The sequence below is a fragment of the Ylistrum balloti genome, unplaced genomic scaffold (assembly GCF_031769215.1).
Source record: "Ylistrum balloti isolate Yb309-2 unplaced genomic scaffold, AGI_CSIRO_Ybal_v1 Utg370584, whole genome shotgun sequence".
Classification (NCBI taxonomy): Eukaryota; Metazoa; Mollusca; class Bivalvia; order Pectinida; family Pectinidae; genus Ylistrum; species Ylistrum balloti.
The window spans coordinates 597,996-625,932 of NW_026782363.1; the positions used below are offsets into that span (position 1 = coordinate 597,996).

General features: G+C 36.9%; 1 protein-coding gene across 1 annotated transcript in view; it reads right to left on the reverse strand.

Annotated features, from left to right (window-relative positions):
• Positions 1 to 888: 888 nt before the first annotated feature.
• Positions 889 to 27,937, reverse strand: part of LOC132556682 (uncharacterized) — a 40,901-nt gene continuing 13,852 nt past the window's right edge. Inside the window, exons 6-16 of the mRNA XM_060221116.1 lie at positions 26,668 to 27,262; positions 23,508 to 23,658; positions 15,194 to 16,395; positions 14,105 to 14,156; positions 11,946 to 12,032; positions 9,185 to 9,387; positions 8,586 to 8,739; positions 8,029 to 8,136; positions 7,146 to 7,252; positions 4,372 to 4,483; positions 889 to 3,880 (exon numbers count right to left, since the gene is read on the reverse strand). Coding sequence (XP_060077099.1) covers positions 3,548 to 3,880; positions 4,372 to 4,483; positions 7,146 to 7,252; positions 8,029 to 8,136; positions 8,586 to 8,739; positions 9,185 to 9,387; positions 11,946 to 12,032; positions 14,105 to 14,156; positions 15,194 to 16,395; positions 23,508 to 23,658; positions 26,668 to 27,262 — 3,104 coding nt within the window. The 3' untranslated portion in view covers positions 889 to 3,547. The remainder of the gene's footprint in view (positions 3,881 to 4,371; positions 4,484 to 7,145; positions 7,253 to 8,028; positions 8,137 to 8,585; positions 8,740 to 9,184; positions 9,388 to 11,945; positions 12,033 to 14,104; positions 14,157 to 15,193; positions 16,396 to 23,507; positions 23,659 to 26,667; positions 27,263 to 27,937) is intronic.

Here is a 27,937-nt window from a genome sequence, read left to right on the forward strand (position 1 = left end):
AATCATTGCTAAGTTGTTTTGCTTCATGCTTAGAATTTGAGATCTTAAAAACAAACATAAAATATTCAATAACTAAATACATATTCAACAATCAACAAAAACATGATAAAATTACGCTGACTTTTGTTTTCATGGTAACCCCCAAAATATGATTTGTTAAGAAGCATACTATATGGAGCTGACCTTATGGAATCTTTCTACAAAAAAAAAATAACACTGTTTGGCTGCAGAAAGGCAAAAATTAGCAGCCCTCCTTTCAAGACCTACACAAAGTTTTTGAAATTTGATCACTATCAGAGAGTTATAGAAAAGTTTTAACAGAAAATTTGTCACAGTTATAGTTAGGTTTCATCAGAAATTTCATTACTAACTATCAGAGAGTTACAGTAAGGTTAGAATTATATATTATTATTATCCTTGTGTGGAAAAAGAATTTTTAAGAATTCACTTTACCCCCCATTGTCCCACCCAACCCTCTCTAGAGGGATGGGATGCACTGTGTACACAGAACTGATTCCCCTTCAAAGAAGAATACTTCAAAACAAAATCCAATCATTCCTACAGGAGTAATAGAATTTTAAAGAATTTGCTCTATTTCCCTGTACTGGGCCCTGCCCTTCCCTCGCCAGGCAATGAACACTTATTGTTCCTACAGAACCGATTCCCATTCACCCAAGAATGCTTCAAATCAAATTTGGGCAATATCTATTCATTCCTATAGGAGGAGTAGGATTTTAAAGAACTTGCAAAATTACCTGTATTTGCCCCTTTAAGAACCAATCCTTACATATGCTTTGTTCCCATTCACTGATGGACACTCTTAGCAATATAGAAAATCAGTCCTAATGCTGAAATAGGATTTTAAGGAATTTGCTCTTATTCCTGAATTTCACCCCTCCAGCCCAAGGGGTTCCAATTCCTTACATTTAGACGGACTTCCCTTCACCAAAGAATGTTTCAGGCCAAATATCCACTCATTCCTACAGGATGATTTTAAAGATTTACCCCTATTAAGCCCAAAATCTTCTGCCGCAGGGACCAAAGTACATGATTGTTTCCTTAGCTTAAGATTACGTTGGGCATTATCTTGCAAAATTTCACTCTTTTTGGCCCTGCCCCTTGGGCCAAGAACCAATACTTGGTTTTTTTCTTCAGGGATGCATCTACTGAAATTTGGTCAAAATTTGTTACATCATTCATGACCAGTAGCAATATTTCATTAAAAATTGACAACGGACACCGCTTCATGGCATAAGCTCATTGGTCCTTAAGTCCATGTGAGCTAAAAATTCATTACTATAGAAAGTTAAAGCAAGACTTTAACAGAAATTTAATTACTATCAGAGGGCTATAGTATGGGTTTACCAGAAATTTCATAACTAACAGAGGGTTATAGCAAGATTTTAACAGAAATTTCCTTACTAACAAAGGGTTATGGTAAAGTTTAAACAGAAATTTCATTACTAACAGAGGGTTATAGCAAGATTTTAACAAAAATCTACTAACAGAGGGTTAAAGTATGGTTTTAATGGAAATTTTATTATTAACAAAGGGTTATAGTATAGTTTTAACAGAAATTTAATTACTAACAGAGGGATAAAGTATGGTTTTAACGGAAATTTTATTATCAACAAAGGGTTATAGTATAGTTTTAACAGAAATTTTATTACTAACAGAGGGTTATGGTAAAGTTTGAACAGAAATCTAATTACTAACAGAGGGTTAAAGTATGGGCTCAACAGAAATTTCATTACTAACAGAGAGTTATGGTAAGGTTTTAACAGAAATTTAGCTACTAACAGAGGGTGATAAGGTTTCATCAGAAATTTCATAGCTGACTTTTAGAGATTTATAGCTGTAGGTGCTGGTTGGTAGGTATCTCCGTGGAGGAATTCTTGGTGAATACTTAAGTATTCTACTAACACTCCATACACAATAGGTAATAACTTGTAGGTAAGAGAAGGAGTGGATTTCATTGTGTTGGGAATTCTTTGTATTGCAAGGCCAACCATCATTAGAAATGATCGGAAAAAGAGTTAGGAGGGTTTTAATGGATAAATCATTTTAAAGATATCATAGAGTTAAGTAGATTCAAATAGTAAATGAGACAACAACAACAACCTATTATAATAACCTCAATTTATTACCATCTCAGACCTCCGTCTCCTCAGTATATTTGGTTGGTAGTGCTATTACCATACATAAACTGTTCATTAATACATGGTTCATTGCTAATGGAATACTAAGATTTATTTTCTGCCATCAGGGCTCTACCTTTTTACTTATCTATGATGTCACCATTTTTTTTTTAACATTAACACTTGTATCTTTGATATCACTATATATTGTTCTTATCAGTATGATGGCTCACCTTTCAGTCATATTTTAAGTTTTATATGTTTCTTTATAAAATTTAGCTACATATTTGCAATTCTCCAAATTAAAATGAAAACCTATTTGCAACAAAAACAACAACAAAAAAATCAAGACAGAGTTTAATCTTTGAAAAATTGACATGAAAAATTCCATGGTTTTGACTGGCATTTCAATTTACATAAATGAACAATTTGGTTTTGATTCTCAAGAAAAAGCGATACCAAGAACTGTTAAAGGAATGAAGAAACAGACCACAAAATGAAGCATCGTAGGGAGCCCACCATCTGATAAAATCATTTTAGTACATATCATAAAGACTAAAAAGAATTCTTTTACAAATAAGTGATTTTTAATGTTTGCGAAAACTAGTCCAGCTTACAAACAAAAATAAACTTATTAAATAAATCTTTACACATTCAGATAAACAAGGACAAAGCACTATTTGATCACGAGTTTGATGTTGAAGTTAAAAATATCTTCATAAACATCAAGTCTTTCCCTCAATAGCAAATTAACAAGTGCTACTTTGCATGCTTCTATAAAATGTGAAATACAAGCTTACATACTGGACAGACGTGTGCTTAAAAATTCAAAATTATTGTCCTTTGTTCAAAGCACATGAAAACAGAACATGACTACAGACTATCAACTCAATTCTTCAAATGTTCGTCTAATCACATGTCTTTTTATTCATAACACAAATAAAATGTTTTATCATCAAAATATCTCCAATCATATGCCATTGTGTATGTAACAAATCAACCATAATCACATATACACACTACAAAACTCTTTCAAAATATTTAGTCATTCCTTATTCCACATTTTACAATACTCATGGTTCCCTTGATATTACCATTCAACTATGACGGAATATTTTACTATTTTAAAAGGTTATTTCTTAAAATAAATGCTATTTTAAATCATGACACAAAATGGACTTTCAAAACAGGATTTATGTCACTGAATATTTGGTTTTCTAAAAAGTTTAATACTTTAATACATTGACTTGTCTCTCTTGACAATTTCCTACAGATGTATGCATTGGACTTGTTAGACTGATTTTGTGAAAATGATTAGTTTTTCCTAAATATATCTCTAACAGTGGCACTTTCTCTGAACAGACTGCATTGTATTGAGATCCTCACTCCTCTGCTTGATATAACTAATGCTAGCTATCCTCATTCCTCGGTAACTGTTGGGTATTTAACAACTCTGTACTCAACACTTTAATTTCTGTTGTTGGATGAATAATGGCAAGTTTCTCTGTAAACTGATGAACACTCATATATTGCACAGCATCGTCTGGGATTTCTGCTCCATCTGCTGGTAAGCCTGCAGAAAGGAAAGGAATCCATTCTGTTTGTGACATTTGTGAACAGTCTGCATTGTCATTGCGATCATATGTCACTGGTTTATCTTCCATGATTCCCCATTCCAGTGTTCGGAGTTTCGCCAGTCTTGAAACAACTGCCAGTACATGAGAATTTACCAATGCTGCTGGCTACAACAAAACAATCACATAAACAATTTAATGCATCAAACATCGAAAAAAAGCTTAGCATACATAGAGATGTTTTTCTCTCAGAGATATGCAAAAAAATCACTCAGTGAAGGAAATTTAATTGTTGCACGACCCTAAAACTAGCCAGACAGTTATGAATTATTGATCCGATTGAAGTTGTGGTGGTGTCCCATTAACAATTTATCCATACACCAAACTTCATCTAAATCCTGCAATGTTAAGTTTCAACCTATTACAAGTCTTTCCATAGTGACTACTTTGTATACACTGTTGACTGTTTCCTTTCAGAAACAAAAATAAGGATAAAATTACACAAAATAATACAACAATATCAGTTTAACAATTTACTTAGAATTTTGATAAACACAACAAAACAGCATATGTCTGAAACATTCCTACACGTAACAAAAGGATCCTGGCAAATGTTGCAGACAATCAGCCAGAGTTATTGTTAAACAAAAGACACAAACCTGACTGGATGTGTCGGGCCAGATGACCAGGTGATGAAGTTTCTGTAACTGGCTAAGGGATAGATGCAGAGTCTCGACAACTACGAACATTATAAGCTCCAGCTTCTCCAGTCTGCAGCAAAGAAACAGATGTATAAATGTATTGAATACATGCACGTTACGTTCCTCTGCCCATGTGTAATGTGTTGATTATGTGACGCTGTCAAGTCTACTTGTTTTGTGGGATTTTAGGTTTCTTTGTGACTGGGTGAGTGTTCATTACAACAAGAGGCCTAGTGACCTTGACAGTCACCCGAGATAAGCAATATTGAATATAAAGTTTAAGGATAATTATCAAGTGTCATGAAATGGAAATTGTGACAATGAATATAGACAGTGTCAATACATGCATACCATCAAAATTGTCATCCTATACTAATAATTCTGATTAAGTTATTTAAACCATTGTTATGCTCAAAAATACAATTTTCTATGAAATTATAGTAAAGTCTAAAGAATATATTCCTCCCCAGGAAGAATTTTGCGACTCATTTTGGTAATTAAAGCACCTTAAGATGCTTCCATTCATGAAGAGCATTTGAATACACCATATCTGGGTCCTGAGAAGAAGATTTTTGAAATTGAAGTCAATTTGATCCCTTGTAAGATATCACAAGTGAGTGTAATTTCTAGTTAGATAACACTGGTGAGTATGAACTTCAGCTAGATATCAGTTATTAATATTAACTCTAAAAATGACAGCACATTGAAATTGTAACCTAGGAAGATATTAAAAGTGAAAACTCAAGCTTGATACAAATAGCAAGAGATAACTGTTCAATCCCCTGTAGTTGAATCCTATGCTGTCTGCTGGTATCAACCACCATTAACAGCCCCCAGCTCATCATTAGGCATCAATGGCTGTGTTTGAAGTGCCTGAAAACTAAGTCGGTAAGTTAGAGTTTCCGTATCACTCCTTAATGATTTTTATTTGCCTTTTCATACAGCACGTTGACCCTACCCATGTTTTGGGATTATTTCTTGCCTGTACCTTTGGCTGAATACTACACACAAATGATACAAACAACATTTGACATTCATTTGTTCTTTAAAATTTGGATCTTTTCCCCTTTTATTTACTGTTAAACATACAAAATTTGAGAATCCCTCTCAAGAAAAAGCAATAAGAGTATTCAACTGTCAATAAAAAATATTTTATCTGGCAGTCCTAAAATCAGGAGGGCACAACAAGAGACAAAAGGCAACCTATTTATAAAATTTCAGACATTTTTTTTTGTGAGGCTGAAATTGAATTGGCTCAACTAAGGACAGAGACAAACCTACATATGAAATCTGAAACAGATCCATCCTGTACCTTCCAAGCTTTAAAGTGTTGAGGACCCTCATACACACTGTGTATGATGTGTATTGGTATAAAGGAATAAAGGAAGTGATATATCAGTATGGATTTGCACATGATCTTCAGTGATTGGTCACATGATCTTCAGTGATTGGTCACATGATCTTCAGTGATTGGTCACAAGATCTTCAGTGATTGGTCACATGATCTTCAGTGATTGCTCACAAGATCTTCAGTGATTGCTCACATGATCTTCAGTGATTGGTCACAAGATCTTCACTGATTGGTCACTCTGATATATATGTGTATATGAAGGTTCAAGACATAGTCGTGATGAGATCTTCATATGGTCATTATGGGGGATAAGTGTGATTGGAGAGGTAATGACTCATCATGCCTAGTCAAGTGTGACTCTGATATCTGCACATTTTGCAGTGTAATGCACTGTTATAGGCCACTGAAGGTTTGAAGTAGTGAGCTATTATATTCCTGTTGAATATTTTCTTGTGTTAAAAGGGATTGGTTAAGATTTCAACATTGATGATCAGCTATTATAACTGGCTTCTGACAACCTATCAATTATTTACTGGTTCATACAATTGGCATAAGAACAAGATATCTTTTAAAGAAGTTGAAAGTTTTCCATATTAGGCCTCGCTTATCTGGCCGCACAGGGCCGAGATCTACCGTTTATACAAAATTGATTTTCCTTCACCCAAGCATGCTTCAGACCAAAATCTAGACATTTTCTGCAATTACCAAAGAACAAGATTAATTTTAAATAAGAGGCCCATGGGCCTTAATGGTCATTTAACTACAAAAACTTTCAGCAGGGAGAAGGGTTATTTTTTCTACATTGAATGAAATCTTACTAAGAAGCTATTTTCCATGATGCAGATGGGAGTTTTGGTGAGGAGAAGGTAACTGTAACAAGTGTTACCTATTTTTTGACAGGAAAGTTGGAGCTCAATGCATCTGGTGAAACTGAAGAAGTTTGAAATACCTAAATATTGCACAGGAGAACCATTATTGTGCAATCATGTTACAAAATGGCCAAACTACGGACCAGGGAGCATGAACTTAGATTCCAGTTTTTCTCAAGAAATAATGATAATTAGAACCAATTTAAGACAGATGGTCTGGCAGATGAGAGGGCTATTTGAATAAAATTGGCCTTTCAAAACTAAAATGATAGAATTTACTCTGACTAGCGAAAAAGTGTGAAAGTGTTTGAACTAATCATGCAGTATTCAGCCTTAGTTTTGGGCGTGAAATAAAAACATAGGAAGGGTCCCTGCATTACATGAAAAGTCAAACAAAAATCATTTAGGAGCAATATGGAAGCATTTTCATGAGTTTCAACTTGCAGCCCCTGATGCTCACACTTTAGCAACTGTGTAAAAAATGTCAAGCTAAAAAGTATTCTAAAGCTTACTGTTTCATGTTGATGAGGGAATCCCCAAGACCAATATCTGGGATCTCTCCTCCACTCTCCAGCCGCAGACACTTGAGCTGGTTCAGCTGACCAAGATGGAAGTAAGTCTGCAATAGAATGCCCAACTATTGATAAAAATATTGGCATTATACATATATATGTCTCTTAATTAGCATTGATTTAGTGTGATTTCTTTGTCACACTGTGCTTTCACCTCCCAACACACCGTAAGGACTCATATCTTTATTACAAGTGGTCAGTATATAGAGCACAATGCATGTGTATTGTCAAACAGCAATGGTGCTCCACTACACATTTTGATAAGATTATTGTGTCTAGATTATCCCTATTTATTACATCATATAAATAATTGAAAGAATTGGACATACACTTTGTAAACACCAATAGGATGATTTTATATTAACCTGTAGTGATAATTCTAAACCCACACTCTGCACCACTATAATTCAATGCTATCATCTGCCAATACACACACAGATGTGTTTATTTTAGGCACCTTGTGATATCCAACATGATGAAGAACAGAAAGAAACCAGCTATTTCTTACTAGTCAATTAACATGCAAGTGTTTCAAAAGATAACCATATTGTATTTGACAGATTTTTTCAATATTGCAAACAGGTCACTGACTTTACCTGTTGGAAGAGTCCTGCCTTTCTAGTAGGTTTTCATGTCATGACTTTGTGTAATGTCAATTTCAATAATTAGAAATCTTATATTATTGTCACAATCTTAATTTCACGCAATTCAAATGGGTTCAACAACAAGAGGCCAAAAGGGCCTGTATTGCTCATCTGATTTAGTTTGCTGAAATTTATTTATTCTAACTAAAGGAAAAGTAAAAGGACATAAGTTGACAAACCTCTGATGACCAAGTGGAGCAATGACCAAGTTCTAGAACTTCTAGCTTGGTAAGTTCAGTCAGGAATCCAAACTCATTGTCATCCACCTCCTTCAGTGATGTCAGTGACTGAAACAAACAAAGTTAATGTCGTCACATAACCAGCTAATACATCCCTGAATGCTTGAACCTCCAAATTGCATCATCAAAACAACAGGAAAAAGAATTAAAACAAAAGGCCCATGAGTCTAAACGGTCATCTGACTTCAGAAACTTTCATTGCACACCCCAACTGATTTTTCAGACCAAGAATGATATCCTATCAAGCATTTAGGGAGAGTACCATATCAATACTAAATATTAATTAACTTTCTCTTTTGTTAAGCAGGAGCAGTGTTTAATGGGCAAGTTTACAGATGATGACGGATGAAAGCAATAAAATGATCCATATATTAGGTCATAACAAGAATTATTGAAGGACAGAGTGATAGACATAGGATCAGGGGTGGTTAGAAGTATGCAGTGTGTTTTATCAGAAATGAAGCAAAACCAATTGGAGAGTTTTTTTATGCACTTACCAATGTTGTGAGATTCTTCATAGTGCCAAGCTGAGCCAATCCACCACTGAAGGAAAAAGAAGGAAGCAGGAGGCCTGCCACGCCTCGCAGTCTTAATTCTCGGAGCTGGGTCAAAGCTGAGAACTTACCCACGTCAAGTTTGGTAGGCACCGACCTAGAACAAACCCACAGACATACATAAATTCTATCTAAGGGAATAAAAAGTAATTAATGAAATTATGAATGACCTCTCCTTTTATCTTTACTAAATGGAATCAGAGTGTCAAGGACAATGATAGATGCTTGGTATAATGTGTATTGAAATAGAGGAATTGTATTTCAGTATGGAATGTGATATGATCTTTAGTGATTGGCCATGCTGATATATATATATATCTGTAAGTATGAAGGTCTTTATATGATCCTATCTGTGGATGACTGCCATTGGAAAGGTAATAATTGATTATGCCCAGTCAAGGGAGTCTGAAATCTATCATGGTTATAGGCCATTAAAAGTTTAATTATGATTAAAATGACAGTTGAGGGCAACACCTTTTCATGCTAGGGCACAATACATATTAAAAAGTATCAAGACAAGTTTGGCCATTTATTTATCATACCACATCTGTTCACTGGTCATGTCTGTGATGCTTTCAGCAATAAACACCTCCAAGTAGGGCATCTTCTCACTGCACATGTGTAATACTGAAGCTGGCACAATACCAAACGAGATCTTCCGTAGACAAGAAAGCTTGTGAATGTGTGGTATCAGTTGGTGCCATGTGCGGTTCTTGTCTCCATAATGAACCAGTCCTCGTAGGCTCTGAGTACAACAATATAAACCATTACTACACTAGCAAAGAGTTCTTCCTTTTTAACATACAGCTGTCATATGTTACTTTTGTGTCAAATCAATGTTAACATTGTAAAAGCTTAGAATGAAATTAGCCTTAATAGAATTTATTGAGATTGTATACAAATATTTCTCATGGGCTTGATTTACAAAAAGATGATTAAACTTGTATATACATACTGCAACTGATGTTTGCTGCCATATTTGCATGTTTTCAGAACTGCCCCAATGACTGTCTAAAATCACTTTTTATTGCCAAAGGATTCCTGATCACTATGAATACCTTACACATACTGTTTTAGATTGTGGAGAACTACACCAACAAGGGTAGAGAAAAGGAACACACAACATCATACATAACATACATGATTTGTTTCCTTGGAGTAAGGTTTTGAAAATACAAGTATTAAAATTGAGAAAACAGAATAATTTATTATAATATTTACTCAAAACAAAGAAGTTTTAAATCTTGTTACACAGACTTGCCCTTTGGAAATTACAAAATCCAAATTCCACAAACACAGGCAATTAAAGGAACAAGGAATTTTCTTCTGATGGCAAACATATTGGTTACACTTCAAACCTATCATTGGTTACACTTCAAACCTATCGTTGGTTACACTTCAAACCTATCGTTGGTTACACTTCAAACCTATCGTTGGTTACACTTCAAACCTATCGTTGGTTACACTTCAAACCTATCGTTGGTTACACTTCAAACCTATCGTTGGTTACACTTCAAACCTATCGTTGGTTACACTTCAAACCTATCGTTGGTTACACTTCAAACCTATCGTTGGTTACACTTCAAACCTATCGTTGGTTACACTTCAAACCTATCGTTGGTTACACTTCAAACCTATCGTTGGTTACACTTCAAACCTATCGTTGGTTACACTTCAAACCTATCGTTGGTTACACTTCAAACCTATCGTTGGTTACACTTCAAACCTATCGTTGGTTACACTTCAAACCTATCGTTGGTTACACTTCAAACCTATCGTTGGTTACACTTCAAACCTATCGTTGGTTACACTTCAAACCTATCGTTGGTTACACTTCAAACCTATCATTGGTTACACTTCAAACCTATCGTTGGTTACACTTCAAACCTATCGTTTGTTACACTTCAAACCTATCATTGGTTACACTTCAAACCTATCGTTGGTTACACTTCAAACCTATCGTTGGTTACACTTCAAACCTATCGTTGGTTACACTTCAAACCTATCGTTGGTTACACTTCAAACCTATCGTTGGTTACACTTCAAACCTATCGTTGGTTACACTTCAAACCTATCGTTGGTTACACTTCAAACCTATCATTGGTTACACTTCAAACCTATCATTGGTTACACTTCAAACCTATCGTTGGTTACACTTCAAACCTATCGTTGGTTACACTTCAAACCTATCGTTGGTTACACTTCAAACCTATCATTGGTTACACTTCAAACCTATCGTTGGTTACACTTCAAACCTATCGTTGGTTACACTTCAAACCTATCGTTGGTTACACTTCAAACCTATCGTTGGTTACACTTCAAACCTATCGTTGGTTACACTTCAAACCTATCGTTGGTTACACTTCAAACCTATCGTTGGTTACACTTCAAACCTATCATTGGTTACACTTCAAACCTATCATTGGTTACACTTCAAACCTATCGTTTGTTACACTTCAAACCTATCATTGGTTACACTTCAAACCTATCGTTTGTTACACTTCAAACCTATCGTTGGTTACACTTCAAACCTATCGTTGGTTACACTTCAAACCTATCATTGGTTACACTTCAAACCTATCATTGGTTACACTTCAAACCTATCGTTGGTTACACTTCAAACCTATCGTTGGTTACACTTCAAACCTATCGTTGGTTACACTTCAAACCTATCGTTGGTTACACTTCAAACCTATCGTTGGTTACACTTCAAACCTATCGTTGGTTACACTTCAAACCTATCATTGGTTACACTTCAAACCTATCATTGGTTACACTTCAAACCTATCGTTTGTTACACTTCAAACCTATCATTGGTTACACTTCAAACCTATCATTGGTTACACTTCAAACCTATCATTGGTTACACTTCAAACCTATCGTTGGTTACACTTCAAACCTATCATTTGTTACACTTCAAACCTATCATTGGTTACACTTCAAACCTATCGTTGGTTACACTTCAAACCTATCATTGGTTACACTTCAAACCTATCATTGGTTACACTTCAAACCTATCGTTGGTTACACTTCAAACCTATCGTTGGTTACACTTCAAACCTATCGTTGGTTACACTTCAAACCTATCGTTGGTTACACTTCAAACCTATCATTGGTTACACTTCAAACCTATCATTGGTTACACTTCAAACCTATCATTGGTTACACTTCAAACCTATCATTGTTTTGGTATATCTTTTAACTAAATATTTCGGTTGAAGAGGTTAAAGAGATGATGGTTATACAGTACCTACATTTCTTTGATATTTTGTCTCTGTTGGAAGATATTTTTATGTAACTCACCAGAGACTGTACTGCTCGTAGCAACATGAAGTTGATAGCTTTGTCCCATTCCAGGATCTTCAAATCATGTAGCCTTAAAATTTTCCACTGTTGATGAGATGGAAATAGATCAAGTCATTATTATTTTTCATTGTAAATCTGCATTTTCTATTGGCCAGAATGGCTTCATGTGACAAATTATACAATGCTGTATAGAATGACACAAGAACATTGTACACCTAGTGTTTCCATAAATAGGATTATCTGGAACATCTTGCTTTCAAGTTTTGGAACACCTCTAACTTTATCAGCTTTAATACTTATTGCTAACCAAACAACACTGACAGCTACCAGGTTTGCTTCTTCCTGGAAGTAATTTTTACTTTGGCTGTTAGTAATATTCAAACTAACAAGATCAAATTGAAACATTTAATTCCAAAAGCAGTTTTTATCAATTTTGATAAAGCAATTATATATCATGTTGTTACTGTTTCAATCCAGGATTTTATCGTAACAACTAAGATTATTAAAAACTTCTAATTTTGTCCTTGTTCAATATTCTTCTTGATTGGTGTGATAAGATCATGGATTGACCTCATCAACATATGCTGTAATTGTATATTCTATTTCTTAAAAAAAGTATGAAACATTGTTGAGATTCATAGCAATACTCAACATAACCAGACAGATCTGTAGCTAGAACAGAATGTATCAACGGAGACAAACCTGTGTATATATCACTAAAACAAATTGTATAGACAGACACAAATGCAGAATAGCATTTTAAAGCATAAAATTGTCTAAATTCCCAATTTCGGGCCCAATTTCCCAAGGTCCTTAAGGGTCAAATCAACTTTCTAAATCTAAGAAATGATAACCCACCTCAAATAATGTCTAAGGCCCATTTTGGTTGAAATCTACCCAGGCATTAAGAAGCGTTCTAAAGCAAAATATTGCCTTATATTCTTTTGGGCCCTACCCCATCCCCGCACGACACATGGCGGACAGCGGACGATGACACACAAGGGCTGTAGGTCATCTTGACCCTTCGGTCTAAGTTAATAAACTAAGAAACAGGACAAGCTGAAAAACACAAGCTCTTTTATTTTCAGATGTTTCACTTAGATACAATTGTGATGTAATCAATAATGATACATGGAGTTCATTAGTGATTTCATACTTGTCCTTTTGGTTATTGAGAAATTGCTTATGCATTTCAACACATTTGACCCCTGTGCCCTTGAGTATGTTAAGGTGAACAAACTTGGCAGCCCTTCATCCCTACATACTAAAGGCCCAATATCAGCACAAAGGACCTTTTGGTAATTGAGAAGAAGTCATTTAAATACTTCAACACATTTGACTCCTGTGACCTTAAAAGTGGGTCAAAATCTTTCATGTTAAGAAACTTAATAGCCCTTGATCCAAACATGTTACAGGTCTAATATCAACGTCCTGGGCCTTTGGGTTATTGACAAGAAGTTGTTTAAAGATTTTAATATATTTGACCCATATGACATTGAATGAGGGCAAAGGTCATTCATATTAAAGCACTTAATAACCCTACATCCTAGCATGTAACAGGTCTAATATCAACACCCTGGGCCTTTTGGAAGAAAACACTTAAAAGATTTTACTTTGACCCCTGTGACCTTTAGTGTGGGCAAAGGCCATTCATACAAACTTAGCAGCCCTACATCCCAGCATGCTAGATGCCCAATATCAGCACCAAAGGTCTTTTGGTTATTGAGAAGTTTTTTTTTTAAAGATTTCATCATATTTGACACTTGTGACCTTTAAAGTGGGCCAAGGTCAATCATATGAACTAACTTGGTAACTTTTCATTCCAGCATGCTACAGGCCCGGTATTAGAATCCTGGGCCTTCCTGTTATAGAGAAAAAGTTGTTCAAAATAGTTTGACATACCTGACACATGTGAACGATCAAGGTCTATTATTTTAATGAACATGGTAGTCCTTTATCTCAGCATGTTACAAGCCCAATACAATCACCTTTGGCCTTTTGGTTATTGAGAAGGCCTTTTGGTTACTGAGAAGAAGTTGTTGAATACAAAGTCTATGCAAGGCATACAGCGCATGATGACAGATAAAACGAGGTGGTAAAAGGTCTTCCTGACACTTTGAGTCAGATGACTTAAAAACAGACTATGCAATACCTACATGACTGGGATGCATAGCTAGCTGTCTCCATGTCCTGCATACCATGGCAACCCTACAAAAGAAAACAGGCAATTCATTTATTTGCAGTAAAATATGGTAAGACTTGTGAAACCTTCTGTATTGTTAATTGATAATCTCTCAGTTCCTTAGTGGTGAAATAACATGATGCATAGGTGATATAGGGCCAAGTACTTTCTTTCTTGGTGTATGTCTTATAGATCCTTTTGAATGTAAAACTTTCCTGGATGTCACAGAACTATACATACGAGGGCTGACTGGTAAGTTGTGAGCCTCATATATAAGGGTTTGACTTTTGGGGGACATATGGCTTGATTTCTTAAAATAATCCCCTTCTGTATCTATACGCTTTTGCTAGCTATATTTAAGGGCTTTAATTCCACTTTTAAGAAAGTTCTATTCTTGACCGTTCAGAAAGTCCTTCACTTGCATGTATGATGTCATCATCTGACCAAAAGTGGGTACTGGAAATGGCCTTTTTCAATATTTGAAATAGATGAAGGATTGTGATCAGGTGAATAAGGCAGGTGCTCAAACAATTTAAAGCACAATCATTCATGGCGGCCATGGCAATGACAGATTTGTGTACAGGGGCAGTGTCCAGGTGGAACAACACACCTATAAAGAGATTTCTACAGCGATTGAGTTTAATATTTTGTCTTAATTGCCTAAAAAGTGATGCATAATATGTGCCATTGATTGTCCCTTTTGCAGATAATATACCATCAGAATACCATCAGCACCCCAGAAAACGTAGGCCATAACCTTTCTAGCTGATGGAACAGTCTTTGGTGGGGATGAACCAGGGTGCTTCCATTGTTTAGACTCTTGTTTGGCCTCACAGGCTTAAGTAGTCAGGGAAGAGCAGAGCTGAAAAAGGACGTCCCTGCATAACTTCTTCAATACAAGGTTCACAATTTACAATCAACCCTCGTGATTCCTTCATTTGAAATCTGTCAACATTTCATTTTCGAGTGATTTATCAATAACTATATATATAACAAACATTTCATGTTTAACAATTTTTACACACTCAGCTTATATGAAAACAGAAAGAAGCAAGAAAATCACCTGAGTAAGTCCTTCATATTGAGATATTGGAAGATACAAAACATACAGTCAAAGCCACCATACAGTTTTTTCACATAACACATGCCAGGGTTTATTCCATTCTTCCAACGTGTCTTTCGATGGTTTGCATTTGCACTGGAGTGTGCTGGTGCTGTTGAGAAGTCTCCAGACAGGGGTTTAATACTTCCCAGCCCATCAGCCTGTTCTGTGTTGATTTTCACACTCACCTCCGGCTGAGAGGCATTGGATTTGTCGTTAGTCACAGTCACACTTAACTTAGCAGTCTCTCCTGATTGTAAAGGGAATGTCTTTGGAGGGAGGAATAGTTTTAGACCTTCCATTGTGAACAGGAAGGACGAGGGAGGCACAGTTATCTGAACATTGTTAATTTTCAGAGCTAATGGCTGCTGCAGATTTAACCGCTTTGCTACAGCACTTGGAAGTGTTAATATCTGACCCGTTTTCCCATTCACTTCCTGTGATGAAGTTCCATTTGTCAAATGTGATGAAACAGGTGATGTTTTATTAGAATCCACAACCATCACTGGCGGTGTTTTGGGGGCTGCAATTAGCCTTGGGGGCATCATAGATAACACGGGAGTCCTCAGGCTAGGTGTGGTGGGTGTTGGCGAAACATATTGTATTTGAGGCACAGGAGCCATAAGACGAGGCAGCTGCAGTGATGATCCTGTCCCTTGAGCATTGCCCAACAGAGATGACCCTGGAACTAACAAAGTATTGGCGTGACTCTGGGATAGTATATTGCTATGAGACACCAAGCCAGAAGGAGACATAAACACTGTTCTCTGTAAAGTTCCTTGTCTTAATGAATCAGAGAGTAAAGACAAGTTTGGAAGATTTTGTGTGGATTGGGTCACTTCTGTGGAGGTTGCAAGAGGTCTTTGCCCAGCCTGAGACAACTGAACAGGAGACAAAATGGACACAGCACCACCAGCTACAGTTTGAACAATTTGTCGGTCCAGTATACTAGTGCGTAAATGTTCGAGTAGTGTGGGGTTGACATCCTTAGGTGATGCAGCAGTAAGCTGAGGGGCAGAGTTGTTCTGATCAGGGTCGATTGGTTCTTGTTTGATGACTGGGGCTGTGTTGCGTGGAGAGACAGGTACCTGAGAGGCTGGTGCAACTCTCATCACTGTTATGGTTTTACATCTGGGCTGCATTTGTGATGGATCATAACATCTCTGAAACAGATATCTTACATTAAAATAAACAGTATATTATGGTATAACTAGTACAACTAGGGACCAAGGGGAATCTAAATATGAAAGTTAAGAAAGACGTATGAACCATTTCTAAAAAGAAGGAGTGTTAACAAACTTTCACCATCAAAGTCTAAAATGGCCGACTTTCAGCCTTTTGCTTTATTGTTTTATTAAATTGACCAAGAAAAGATTGACCACAATGCCCAAACCATTCAAATATATACTCTTGACCCTCATAAACACATTTAGACACATTCTTTAATCTAACATACACCTCATTCCTGAACTGTGAATATGGTTTATACTACTGAACAAGATCATTACACATTTCCATATATAATATACTCACTCAGTAACGGAAGTTATTCTCTCTAGTCAACATTGATATAAATCAAATACACAGACACACATACTCTACACCTGCCCTCAACAAGATAACCCTCACAGACACATACTCTACACCTGGCCTCAACAAGATAACCCTCACAGACACACATACTCTACACCTGGCCTCAACAAGATAACCCTCACAGACACATACTCTACACCTGGCCTCACAGACACACATACTCTACACAAGATAACCCTCACAGACACACATACTCTACACTGGCCTCAACAAGATAACCCTCACAGACACACATACACACCTGGCCTCAACTCACAGACACACAACACCTGGCCTCAACAAGATAACCCTCACAGACACACATACTCTACACCTGGCCTCAACAAGATAACCCTCACAGACACACATACTCTACACCTGGCCTCAACAAGATAACCCACACACACACATACTCTACACCTGGCCTCAACAAGATAACCCTCACAGACACACATACTCTACACCTGGCCTCAACAAGATAACCCTCACAGACACACATACTCTACACCTGGCCTCAACAAGATAACCCTCACAGACACACATACTCTACACCTGGCCTCAACAAGATAACCCTCACAGACACACATACTCTACACCTGGCCTCAACAAGATAACCCTCACAGACACACATACTCTACACCTGGCCTCAACAAGATAACCCTCACAGACACACATACTCTACACCTGGCCTCAACAAGATAACCCTCACAGACACATACTCTACACCTGGCCTCAACAAGATAACCCTCACAGACACATACTCTACACCTGGCCTCAACAAGATAACCCTCACAGACACATACTCTACACCTGGCCTCAACAAGATAACCCTCACAGACACACATACTCTACACCTGGCCTCAACAAGATAACCCTCACAGACACACATACTCTACACCTGGCCTCAACAAGATAACCCTCACAGACACATACACTAAAACAGGCCTCAACAACTAAACACACACAGACACACATACTCTACACCTGGCCTCACAAGATAACCCTCACACACATACTCTACACCTGGCCTCAACAAGATAACCCTCACAGACACACATACTCTACACCTGGCCTCAACAAGATAACCCTCACAGACACACATACTCTACACCTGGCCTCAACAAGATAACCCTCAAGATAACCCTCAACAGACACACATACTCTACACCTGGCCTCAACAACAAGACACACATAACCCTCACAGACACACATACTCTACACCTGGCCTCAACAAGATAACCCTCACAGACACACATACTCTACACCTGGCCTCAACAAGATAACCCTCACAGACACACATACTCTACACCTGACCTCAACAAGATAACCCTCACAGACACACATACTCTACACCTGGCCTCAACAAGATAACCCTCACAGACACACATACTCTACACCTGGCCTCAACAAGATAACCCTCACAGACACACATACTCTACACCTGGCCTCACAGACACACAAGATAACCACCTGGCCTCACAAGACACACATACTCTACACCTGGCCTCAACAAGATAACACCTGGCCTCAACAAGATAACCCTCAAGATAACCCTCACAGACACACATACTCTACACCTGGCCTCAACAAGATAACCCTCACAGACACACATACTCTACACCTGGCCTCAACAAGATAACCCTCACAGACACACACTCACTCCCTCATACACCACTTATGACTTCTACTAACCTTTATTTGGAGTACACACATAATGCACACTTTGTGTATTATAATGAACTGATAAACACACTATATACACACCAGTGTTAATCATCTCATGATCATATTCTACTTATGTTCTACTGACCCACATTTGGAGTACACACATCATGCACACTTTATGTATTATACATGAACTGATAAACACACTATCTATATGTACACTAGTCTTAACCTGCATCTCATGATCATATTCTACTTATGTTCTACTGACCCACATTTGGAGTACACACATCATGCACACTTTATGTCTTATACATGAACTGATAAACACACTATCTATATGTACACTAGTCTTAACCTGCATCTCATGATCATATTCTACTTATGTTCTACTGACCCACATTTGGAGTACACACATCATGCACACTTTATGTATTATACATGAACTGATAAACACACTATCTATATGTACACTAGTCTTAACCTGCATCTCATGATCATATCCTATTCAGATATATCACACACAAAATCACACTAAATATCACATTTCTTGTCTTTTAACAACTATTTAATAAGGTTTGGAGGTTTGAGGTTCGGAGGGAAACCAGTCATTACAAAGCAAAAGAACTGTAATTTCATCCATTTGGAAAAAGTGAAATAACACAGTACATCACTTTGCCAATTTTCTATGATTTGTCCCCAACCTTCATGTTTAAGAGCATTATAAACAAGAGGCAAATAGGGCCTGTATCACTCACCTGGATCTTAAAGCTCAGCAATGGTACATATGCCTATAGGTTCAGTATTTTAAATGTTCCAAATTAAAGCTCAGTCACTTAACCCCTTTGATGGGGAAAGATTTTGACATATTCGATACATGTTCCCTTGAAAGTGGGTCAAGGTCAACAACATGAACAAACTTGGAAGCCCTCCTGCAAGCATACAACAGGCCCAATATCAGCACTTTGCGTCTTTTGGTTACTAAGAAGTTGTTTCAAGATTTCAACACATTTGACCCCTGTGACTTTGAAGGTGGTCAAGGTCATTCATTTGAACAAACTTGGAAGCACTTCATTCCAAGATGCTACAGGCCAAAAGCAGCACTCTGGGCCTTTTGGTTATTAAGAAGAAGTCAAAAATGTCAATTGTGTATGACACACAATGTTTTTCTCTTGATGCACTGCATGGTATCTATGGTTATGGGGTGGTCAACTTTTTAAAGATAAAGGGGTGGGACCTGACATAGGGGCCTATTCCTACACCATGATTGTGTTTATCTCTGAATGCCTAGCAATGCTTCATATGGTTATGGGGTGGGGATCTCAACGGTTTCAAAGATATTACTCAGAAATAAAGTCCAAAGGGGTGAGGCCACACCCTACAGCCAGTTCTTACGTCATGAATATGTTTATGCCTCGGAATGTGATTATGATAGTCAAGGTCATTACTTTGTGATAGCCTTACAACACGGTGTGATATCTAATGCCCTTTTGCAGTTTCGCCTGATTTTTTGTTAGGAAAATAGGGTCTTAAATCCTCAAAAATCAGAAGATAAGTAGATCTGGGTTTTGTGTATGTTTGTGAATCTTTCGAAAGAGTGACTGTTTCTTTCCACATGGTTTTCTGGCCTTTTCCCTAGTTTGGAATTAATAACTATGGAGAAGCAAATAGTCACAGTAAAGATTCATCTTCAAAATTTCAAAAACAACTGGTCATTTATTTCAAACGCCATCTCTTCCAAATGTTACTTGTCACTCGGAACAATGTGTTTTCATCTTTTCTTTCTATCCAGTGTTGTGTCTCAGTCTCCACAATTATAAATGGATAATTCTCACTGTTGAAAGACTGGATAGTATCCAATAAATTGTTATAAACAAGGGCCATCAGAGAAAGGTTATGCTCCCTGAATAAGCAAAATTTAAGTATGAAAAATAACAAAGGGCAATGACTCCTAAATTATGCAAAAGAGATTAATGGTTCTTGTGCACTGTAATTCTCCTTGTTGAGATCTATCTACCTATGATGTTTTATGCTGATAGCTCTTTTAGTTTTTGTGTTTTGCTCTGGATAAAATTACGACGGATGGACTAATAGACTGACAAAGCAGTGACTATATGCTCTCTTTTTGGGGAGCATAAAATTGGTGTATCTGGGTCGATTGTAAACATTCACTTTGATACAATGAGAAATTTAAATTATCAAAGTTCAATTCATAGAAGTTGGACTGTGTTTATACAGTTCTGGGGTGGGAATTTTAACTGTTTCAAAGATATAACCAAGAAATTAAGTTCCTATGGGACTTCAAAGATGAAATTTTACATCATGATTGAGTTTATCTGTTGACGTCTAGCGTTGCTATATATGGTTAGGGGTTGGGACATGTTTGATTGATGATAGTAAGCCAGTGTCAATACATGTATACCATCAAGACTGTCATCCTACACTAATGACTCTTACAAAGTTCTTTCCAGTGGGAAATAAACAATGTTATGCTCAAAAATGCTATTTTTATGAAAATTATAGTAAAGTTAACCTCCTCCCCAGGAAGAAATGTAGGACCCCTTTGGTCATTAAAGCACTTTAATAAGGTTCCATCTATAAAGAGCATTTGATTCTACCATACCTGGCTGTTGAGAAGATTTTTGAAATCTGAGTCAATTTGACCCCTTTTGGCCACACCGATCAGCCCCTTGGGGTCAGTCAGGATCTATTTATGCATACCATCTAGCTGTCATCCCTTGCATTTGATTCTGCCATATCTGGGTGCTGAGGAAAAGATTTTTGAAAATTGAGTCAATTTGACCCCTTTTTGGCACTGCCGATCAGCCCTTGTGGGGTCAGATAGTATCGATATGGGCATACCATCAAACAGTAATCCTTCCCTCATAACTCTAACCAAGTTTGAAATGTTTCCAATGGAAATTAAGCAAATTATGCTCAAAAATCTATTTACCTCCTCCCCATAGGAAAATGTGAGACACTAGGGCCATGAAATTCATAGGTTTGATAAAGAACCTGACAATGCTTCCATCCATGAAGAACATATGATTCTACCAAATCTGGATGTTAAGAAGATCTTTGAAATCAGTAAATTTCAATCCCTTTTGGCTCAAGCCCCTGTGGGGAGGGACCATATCCTTCACTATTTTGGTTTATCTTAGGCTAGGAAAGGTTTCTGTAAAATTTCAATCAGTTCAGGGGTTTTCAAGAAGTGAAAAAATTTTATGGCTGCATGACGCCGGAGGTGATTGCAATAGGTCAACACGAGACTCAGATGACAATAATTTCTCTATTTCCCCTCAATGGGCCCTATCCTTTCAGCCCGAGGGGGCTGAGACCAATTATTTATACAAAATTGATTTTCCTTGACTAAAACATGCTTTTGACCAAATTTCGGCTAAATTCAATCATTCCTTTAGGAGTAGTATTTTAAAGAAATTGCTCTATTTCCTCCTTTGGACACGCTTCCCGCCCAAGGGGACCCAGACGCTTTGTTTATAAAAATTGATTCAATTTCAGGCAGATTTTAAAGAATTTGCTCTATTTCCCCTCTTCAGTCCTACCCTTTTCACTCCAGGGGATGGAGACTGTTTATACAAAATCAATTTCCCTTTACACTAACAAAGGCACAGGTAAGCTTAAATGCAGCGCTTTAGAGAACTAAAAGTGCTCAATACTATACAATCCAGTCAGAATCAAAAGTACCGAAATTACTGAAAGGCTAAAATTGTTGATCTGGGTCAAGGTTATTTCTTTATTAACAATATTGTCAGGCTTCATCCTAGGAACCTGTTGACAGAATATCATGCTTGTGTGCCTTTTAGTTAGCCAAAAGAATTTGTTAAAATGTTTTAACAAATTTGACCCTTGAGACTAGATATGGGTCAAGGTCATTTCTTTTGGCAAACTTTATCTTGGCTTCATCCTTGCAATCTATCAGCCATACACCATGTTTCTGTGCTTTTCTGTCAGCCAGAAGAAGTTGTTTAAAGGTTTTAACAAATGCAACCCCTGTGACCTTGAATAAGAGTCAAAGTCACTTCTTTTTGCAAATTTTTTTGGCTTAATCTTAGGAGCAAAATCAATATTTCTACTTTATGATAAGTCAGAAGAAGTCATTTAAAATTTTTAAACAAATTTGACCCCTGAGAACTCAAATGATGTTTGAGCCCATTTTTTTTCACAAACTTTGTCTGGCTTCATCCTAGCAACAAATCAGCCAAATACCATGCTATTGTGCTGTTTGGTTTGTCAGAAAAAGTTGTTTTAGGATTAAACAAATTTGGCCTCTGTGACCTTGAATATGGGTCAAAGCAATTTATTTTTAACATTTTGTTGGGCTTCGTTCTTGGAATCTGTCAGCCAAATACCATGCTTTTTCGCAAAATGTTAGACAGAAGTTGTTTTTAGAGGCAAGGCCTTTCTTTTCACAAACTTTGTTGGGCTTCATCCTATGAATCTACCAGTCTTCTGTGTCTTTTCATTAGTCAGAGGAAGCTGTTTTAAGGTTTTCACAAAGGTCAAGGATGTTTCTTTTAAAAAATCTGTCTGGCTTCATCTAAGTTAGCCAAATACCATACTTCTGTGCTATCTGGTTAGTCAGAAGAAGTGGTTTTAAATTTTTAACGCGTTTCACCCTGTGACATTGAATATGGGTCAAGGAAATTTATTTCCCAAACTTTGTTTGGCTTCATCCTAATAACCCACTAGCCAAATACCATGACATTTGGTCAACTTTCCATTGTGTCAATTAAATGGAAAAGTTGATACAGGAAGGAGGGATGTTAGGCACTGCGTCACGGCATAAGCTCACTTAGCCCTTTGGGCCTGGTAAGCTAATAACACAATATTTCACTTCACTTCCTAAAATTATGTTTCTTGATTCAATAAGATAATTCTAATTTTCAAAATTAATGATAGAAAATCATCAGTTTTAATTTATCAGTTAATCTTTTGATATCATTTTAACACAGTTCACATTGTCCATTTGTAATAATCATGATTTAGTCTTTTAATAAATATAAATGTAAGTTATTACCAGGCATGTAAATTCTGGGTTATCTGACGGAGTGTAGGCCACACAGTGTGGATGGAACAGACAAAGACATACAACACACTGAAGACTAGGTGGAATGTTCTCCTGGCCTGGACATGACAATGTACATAAGGCCTCTGCTCCTTCTTGCTGACTGAAAAGACAAAAGAATTTAGTACATTTTCAGTAAGATACTCCCCTTGAAAAAAGAGGCCAATCAAGAGTCTTTACAGACAAGAGGTCCAAAGGGCCTGCATTACTCAACTGGTATTCAACGTTCATCAAAATAGAATTTGTGTTAACATAATATATATATCAAATATGTTGACATGTACAGGAATGGCATTCAAAGTGGGCACATCCAATCAGTTTCAACCTATTTCCAGAATAAAAAGCTTAAATAATACTCAACTCTAAATAGTTCCAGTTACATCTCGGATTACAAGTAAATGCATTTTTTTTCTTGAAATTTGTTAGGCTTTGACCTCGAAAACCTTTCCACCAAATCCATATGCTTTCCAGACTTTTCATTTACCAGATGATATCTCTTACAGGTTGCAATCAATTTTATCCCCGTGACCATAAATATGGGTCAAGGTCATTCCTTTTTCTTAAATGTTTCCAGGCATCATTCTATCTGACAGATACCATGATTTTGGTTATTCAGAACAAGTTTTTAGGTTTTCACAAATAAAATTCTAGTAACCATGAATAAGGGTCAAGGTAATTTCTTTTTGCAAACTTTATTGGGCTTCATCCTAGGAATATATCATACCATACTCCTGTGCCTTTTGGTTGGCCAGCAGAAGTTGCTTGAAGGTTTTAATACATTTGATTCCTGAGCCCCTATATAAGGGTTAAGGTTATCTCTTTTCTCAAAATTTGTTGGACTTTATCCTAGGAATATGTCAGCTCTATACCATGCTCCTGTGCCTTTCTGGTTGGTCAGTTTTAATAAATTTGATTTTTGTTGGGCTTTATCATAGGAACCTATTTACAAAATACCAACATCCTACCTCTTTTGGTTAGTCAGAGAAGTCATTTTAAGGTTTTAACTAATTTGACTCCTGTGACCTAGAAGAAGGGTAAAGGTAATTTCTTTTCACAAACTTTGGCAGGCTTCATCCAAGGAACATGTCAGCCAAATAACATACTTCTGAATAGTCAGAAGAAGTTGTTTAAATGTTTCAACAAATTTGATCCCTGTGACCTTGAATATTAGCCAACTTTGTTGGGCTTTGTCCCACCAACTAAACAGCCAAATACAGCGACATTTGTTCTGCTGGTTACTAAGAATAAGTTGTTTAAATAGACAAGAGATCTCAAATGGATCCTGGCACCCACAATTGTTTGAGCTTTATTTGCTCTTTAAAATGAACATGAACTTTGAGAGTGATCCATTCAGTAATTCTTAAAAAGTAGTGATAACCAACTTTACAAGGCCAAGTCCTAGATGGCTGCCTGTCAGACTTTTTTTTTATGAATCTAAAAATCAAATGGTAATAACTAGTGACCAAAGGGAACATATGTAGGAAATTTGAGCTAGACCCATTCAATGTTTATCAAAAAATAGCGATAACAGATGGTCGAACATTTTGTATTTTCTGATCAGTCCCAAATCAAATCGGCTCGATTAGAGATTAAGGGGAACCTACATGTGAAATCTTAGAGAAATCCATTCAATACTTGTAAGGAAATAGCGATACCTCAAACACGATTACAGACAGATGGATGAAGGACCACGCAAGTAGGGCTAAATGTGTTGACGCCCGTCGGCCGGATGACGGACACCACACCACAGCACATAATTTTTTTTTTGTTTTTAAGTACACCTTAAGAATCATCTGGTTTATAATCACATTGTTGTACTATACTATACAAATATAAAATGTGCATAAAATTCAACCACTAATAGGTGTCAATGATTCTATTTATTTCCAGCGGAAATGAAACAAAGAGGCCCAAGGGCTTTAATAGTCATCTGGCTTGTTAGTCCTTCATCCCAGCATTCTACAGGCCCAATATCAGTACTCTGGGCTTTTTGGTTATTGAGAAGAAGTCATTTGAATTGAAAGTTTAATGCACAGCTCATGGCAGACGGTGGACAGCAGATGAAATATGTTGTTTATAGGTCAGATAACCTAACAAGAGGCCTATCGACTTTGACAGTCACCAGAGATCGGCCTTGACAGTCACCCGAGATAAGCAATAATGGATATAAAGGTTCAAGGGAAAATAGCTTTCAAGTGTCATGAAATAGAAATAGTGACATTGATGATAGTCAGCCAGTGTCAATAAAATAAAATAATAGTTAAGTTTATCTCCTCTACGGGAAAAATGTGATGCCATTTTGGTAATTAAAGCACCTTAACACCCTTCCATCTTAAAAGAGAATTCGATTCAACCAAACCTTGGTGTTGAGAAGAAGATTTTTGAAATTTTGGTCCATTTGACCCCTCTTGGCCCTGTCTAATAACCCCTGAGGGTCAAATAGGATCAATCAATTTATACCATCTAGCAGTCATCCTTCATTCATAATTCTAATCAAGATTAAATATTTCCAATGGAAATTAAACTCAAAAATCTATTTTTCCTATATAAACTAGAGTAAAATTTACCTCCTCCCCTCAGGGAAATGCGTGACCCTTGGCCCATGAAATTGGTAAACTACCTTAAGATGCTTCCATCCATGAAGAGCATTTGATTATACCATATCTGGGTTTTGAGAAGAAGATTTTTGAAATCTGAGTAAATTTGATCCCCTTCTGGCCCCTCCCCTCAGGCCCCTATGGAGTGATGACCGTACAATTCACTATTTTGTTTCATCTGGGAATGGAAGATTTCTTCAAAATTTCATTGAAATCAGTTCAGGAGATTTTCAGACGAAGTGGAAAATGTTAAATCATTAACAAATGCATGACGTAGGATGAAGGTGATGACAATAGGTCACCATGAGACTAAAAATGCTTAGATAAGTTAAACACTAAAATATGTACATAATAATTATTTGAAAGCTAAAATTACAAAACAAGTCAGTTCATCTGACCGTATATTGTAAATCTATGACAGGTGCTTAAAATGCAATCAAGCTCTGAGAAAGGTCAAATCTCAAATCTTTCAAGCCAAGTTTTGAAAATGCTACCTGTGACACCAAAGCCATTACCTAGAATTACGTATTGGGGGCTTGAAATACTTCTGGGTAGTACTCTTGCGTGCAGTTGCCCTGAATTTCTTTGCTGGGGGTGATTCAGGCATACTTGAATCATCCAAGTCACTACTTTGTCTGGAAAGATCTGGCATTGTCACTGTAACATCTTTGATCAGTGTCTCTGTAACTCCATGATATCCATGTTTTGATGAATGTCGATAAAGAAGGCTTTTTGTTTTTGCTAAAGCATGTGGAAGCATTTTATTTTTGGGAGGTCTACCCCTTCCCTGGTACTTGAAAGTGGATCTCATGGGAGTCACTTTTATTTTTGCACGCTTTACAATGGATGATACAGGTGTAGATGTCAATGGTTTATCTTTTTTGACTTCTTCATTGTTTTCTTCCTCCATCTCCTCCCCCTCATCAGCTCTTTCAATCACAACTTCTGGCTTGTCAAGCGATGTATCAAAAGAGGAATCTTCATCTTTCACCACAGCAGCTCTCCCTTTAGATTTTCCTGCATGTCGTACTACTTCATAAGGAGGTTCAAATATTGGACGCCTCAGAAGTGAAAAGTTGTCCTCTGTGAATGGAGACCCTGTTCGTTTTACTGAAACAAAATGAGCTACAGATATAGAACATTATTTACTATATTTAACAATGAAACTTAAACTGAGACTGTACAAGAGGCCCATGGGCCTTAATGGTCATCCAACTACAAAAACTTTCTGCAGGGAGAAGGGTTATTTTTTCTATTTTGAATGAAATCTTACCAAGAAGCTGTTTTCCATGATGCAAATGGTAGTTTTGGTGAGGGGTAGGTAACCGAACAAGTTGGAGCTCAATCCCACTGGTGGAACTTGAAAAGTTTGAAATAGGTGTGGCACAGGAAAACCAGGATTGCGTAATCATATTACAAAATGGCCTCCCTGGCTGCCGTATCAAAGTTTTGACAAGGTCAAAAAATGACAACACTTTGTTGGCTAACTTTCCTTAATATTCCCAAAATGTTTTAGCTCAATGGCACCAGTGGAACTGGAGAAGAAGTTTAAAATGTTTTTCAAGATGGTGACCATCTTGGATTTCAAACATACCCAAAAGATAACAACACCTGGTCAAGACCATCTCAAAAGAAAAAGAAATAACAAACTTTCGAAGTCATAATCCAAGATGGCTATCTTTAAGCCATTTTGTTTTCTTGACCAGTCACAAAATCAAAAGAGCAAAACTTAAGGACAAAGTGGGCTCTTCATATGAAATTTGAGAAAGACTTTAAAGTCAAAAT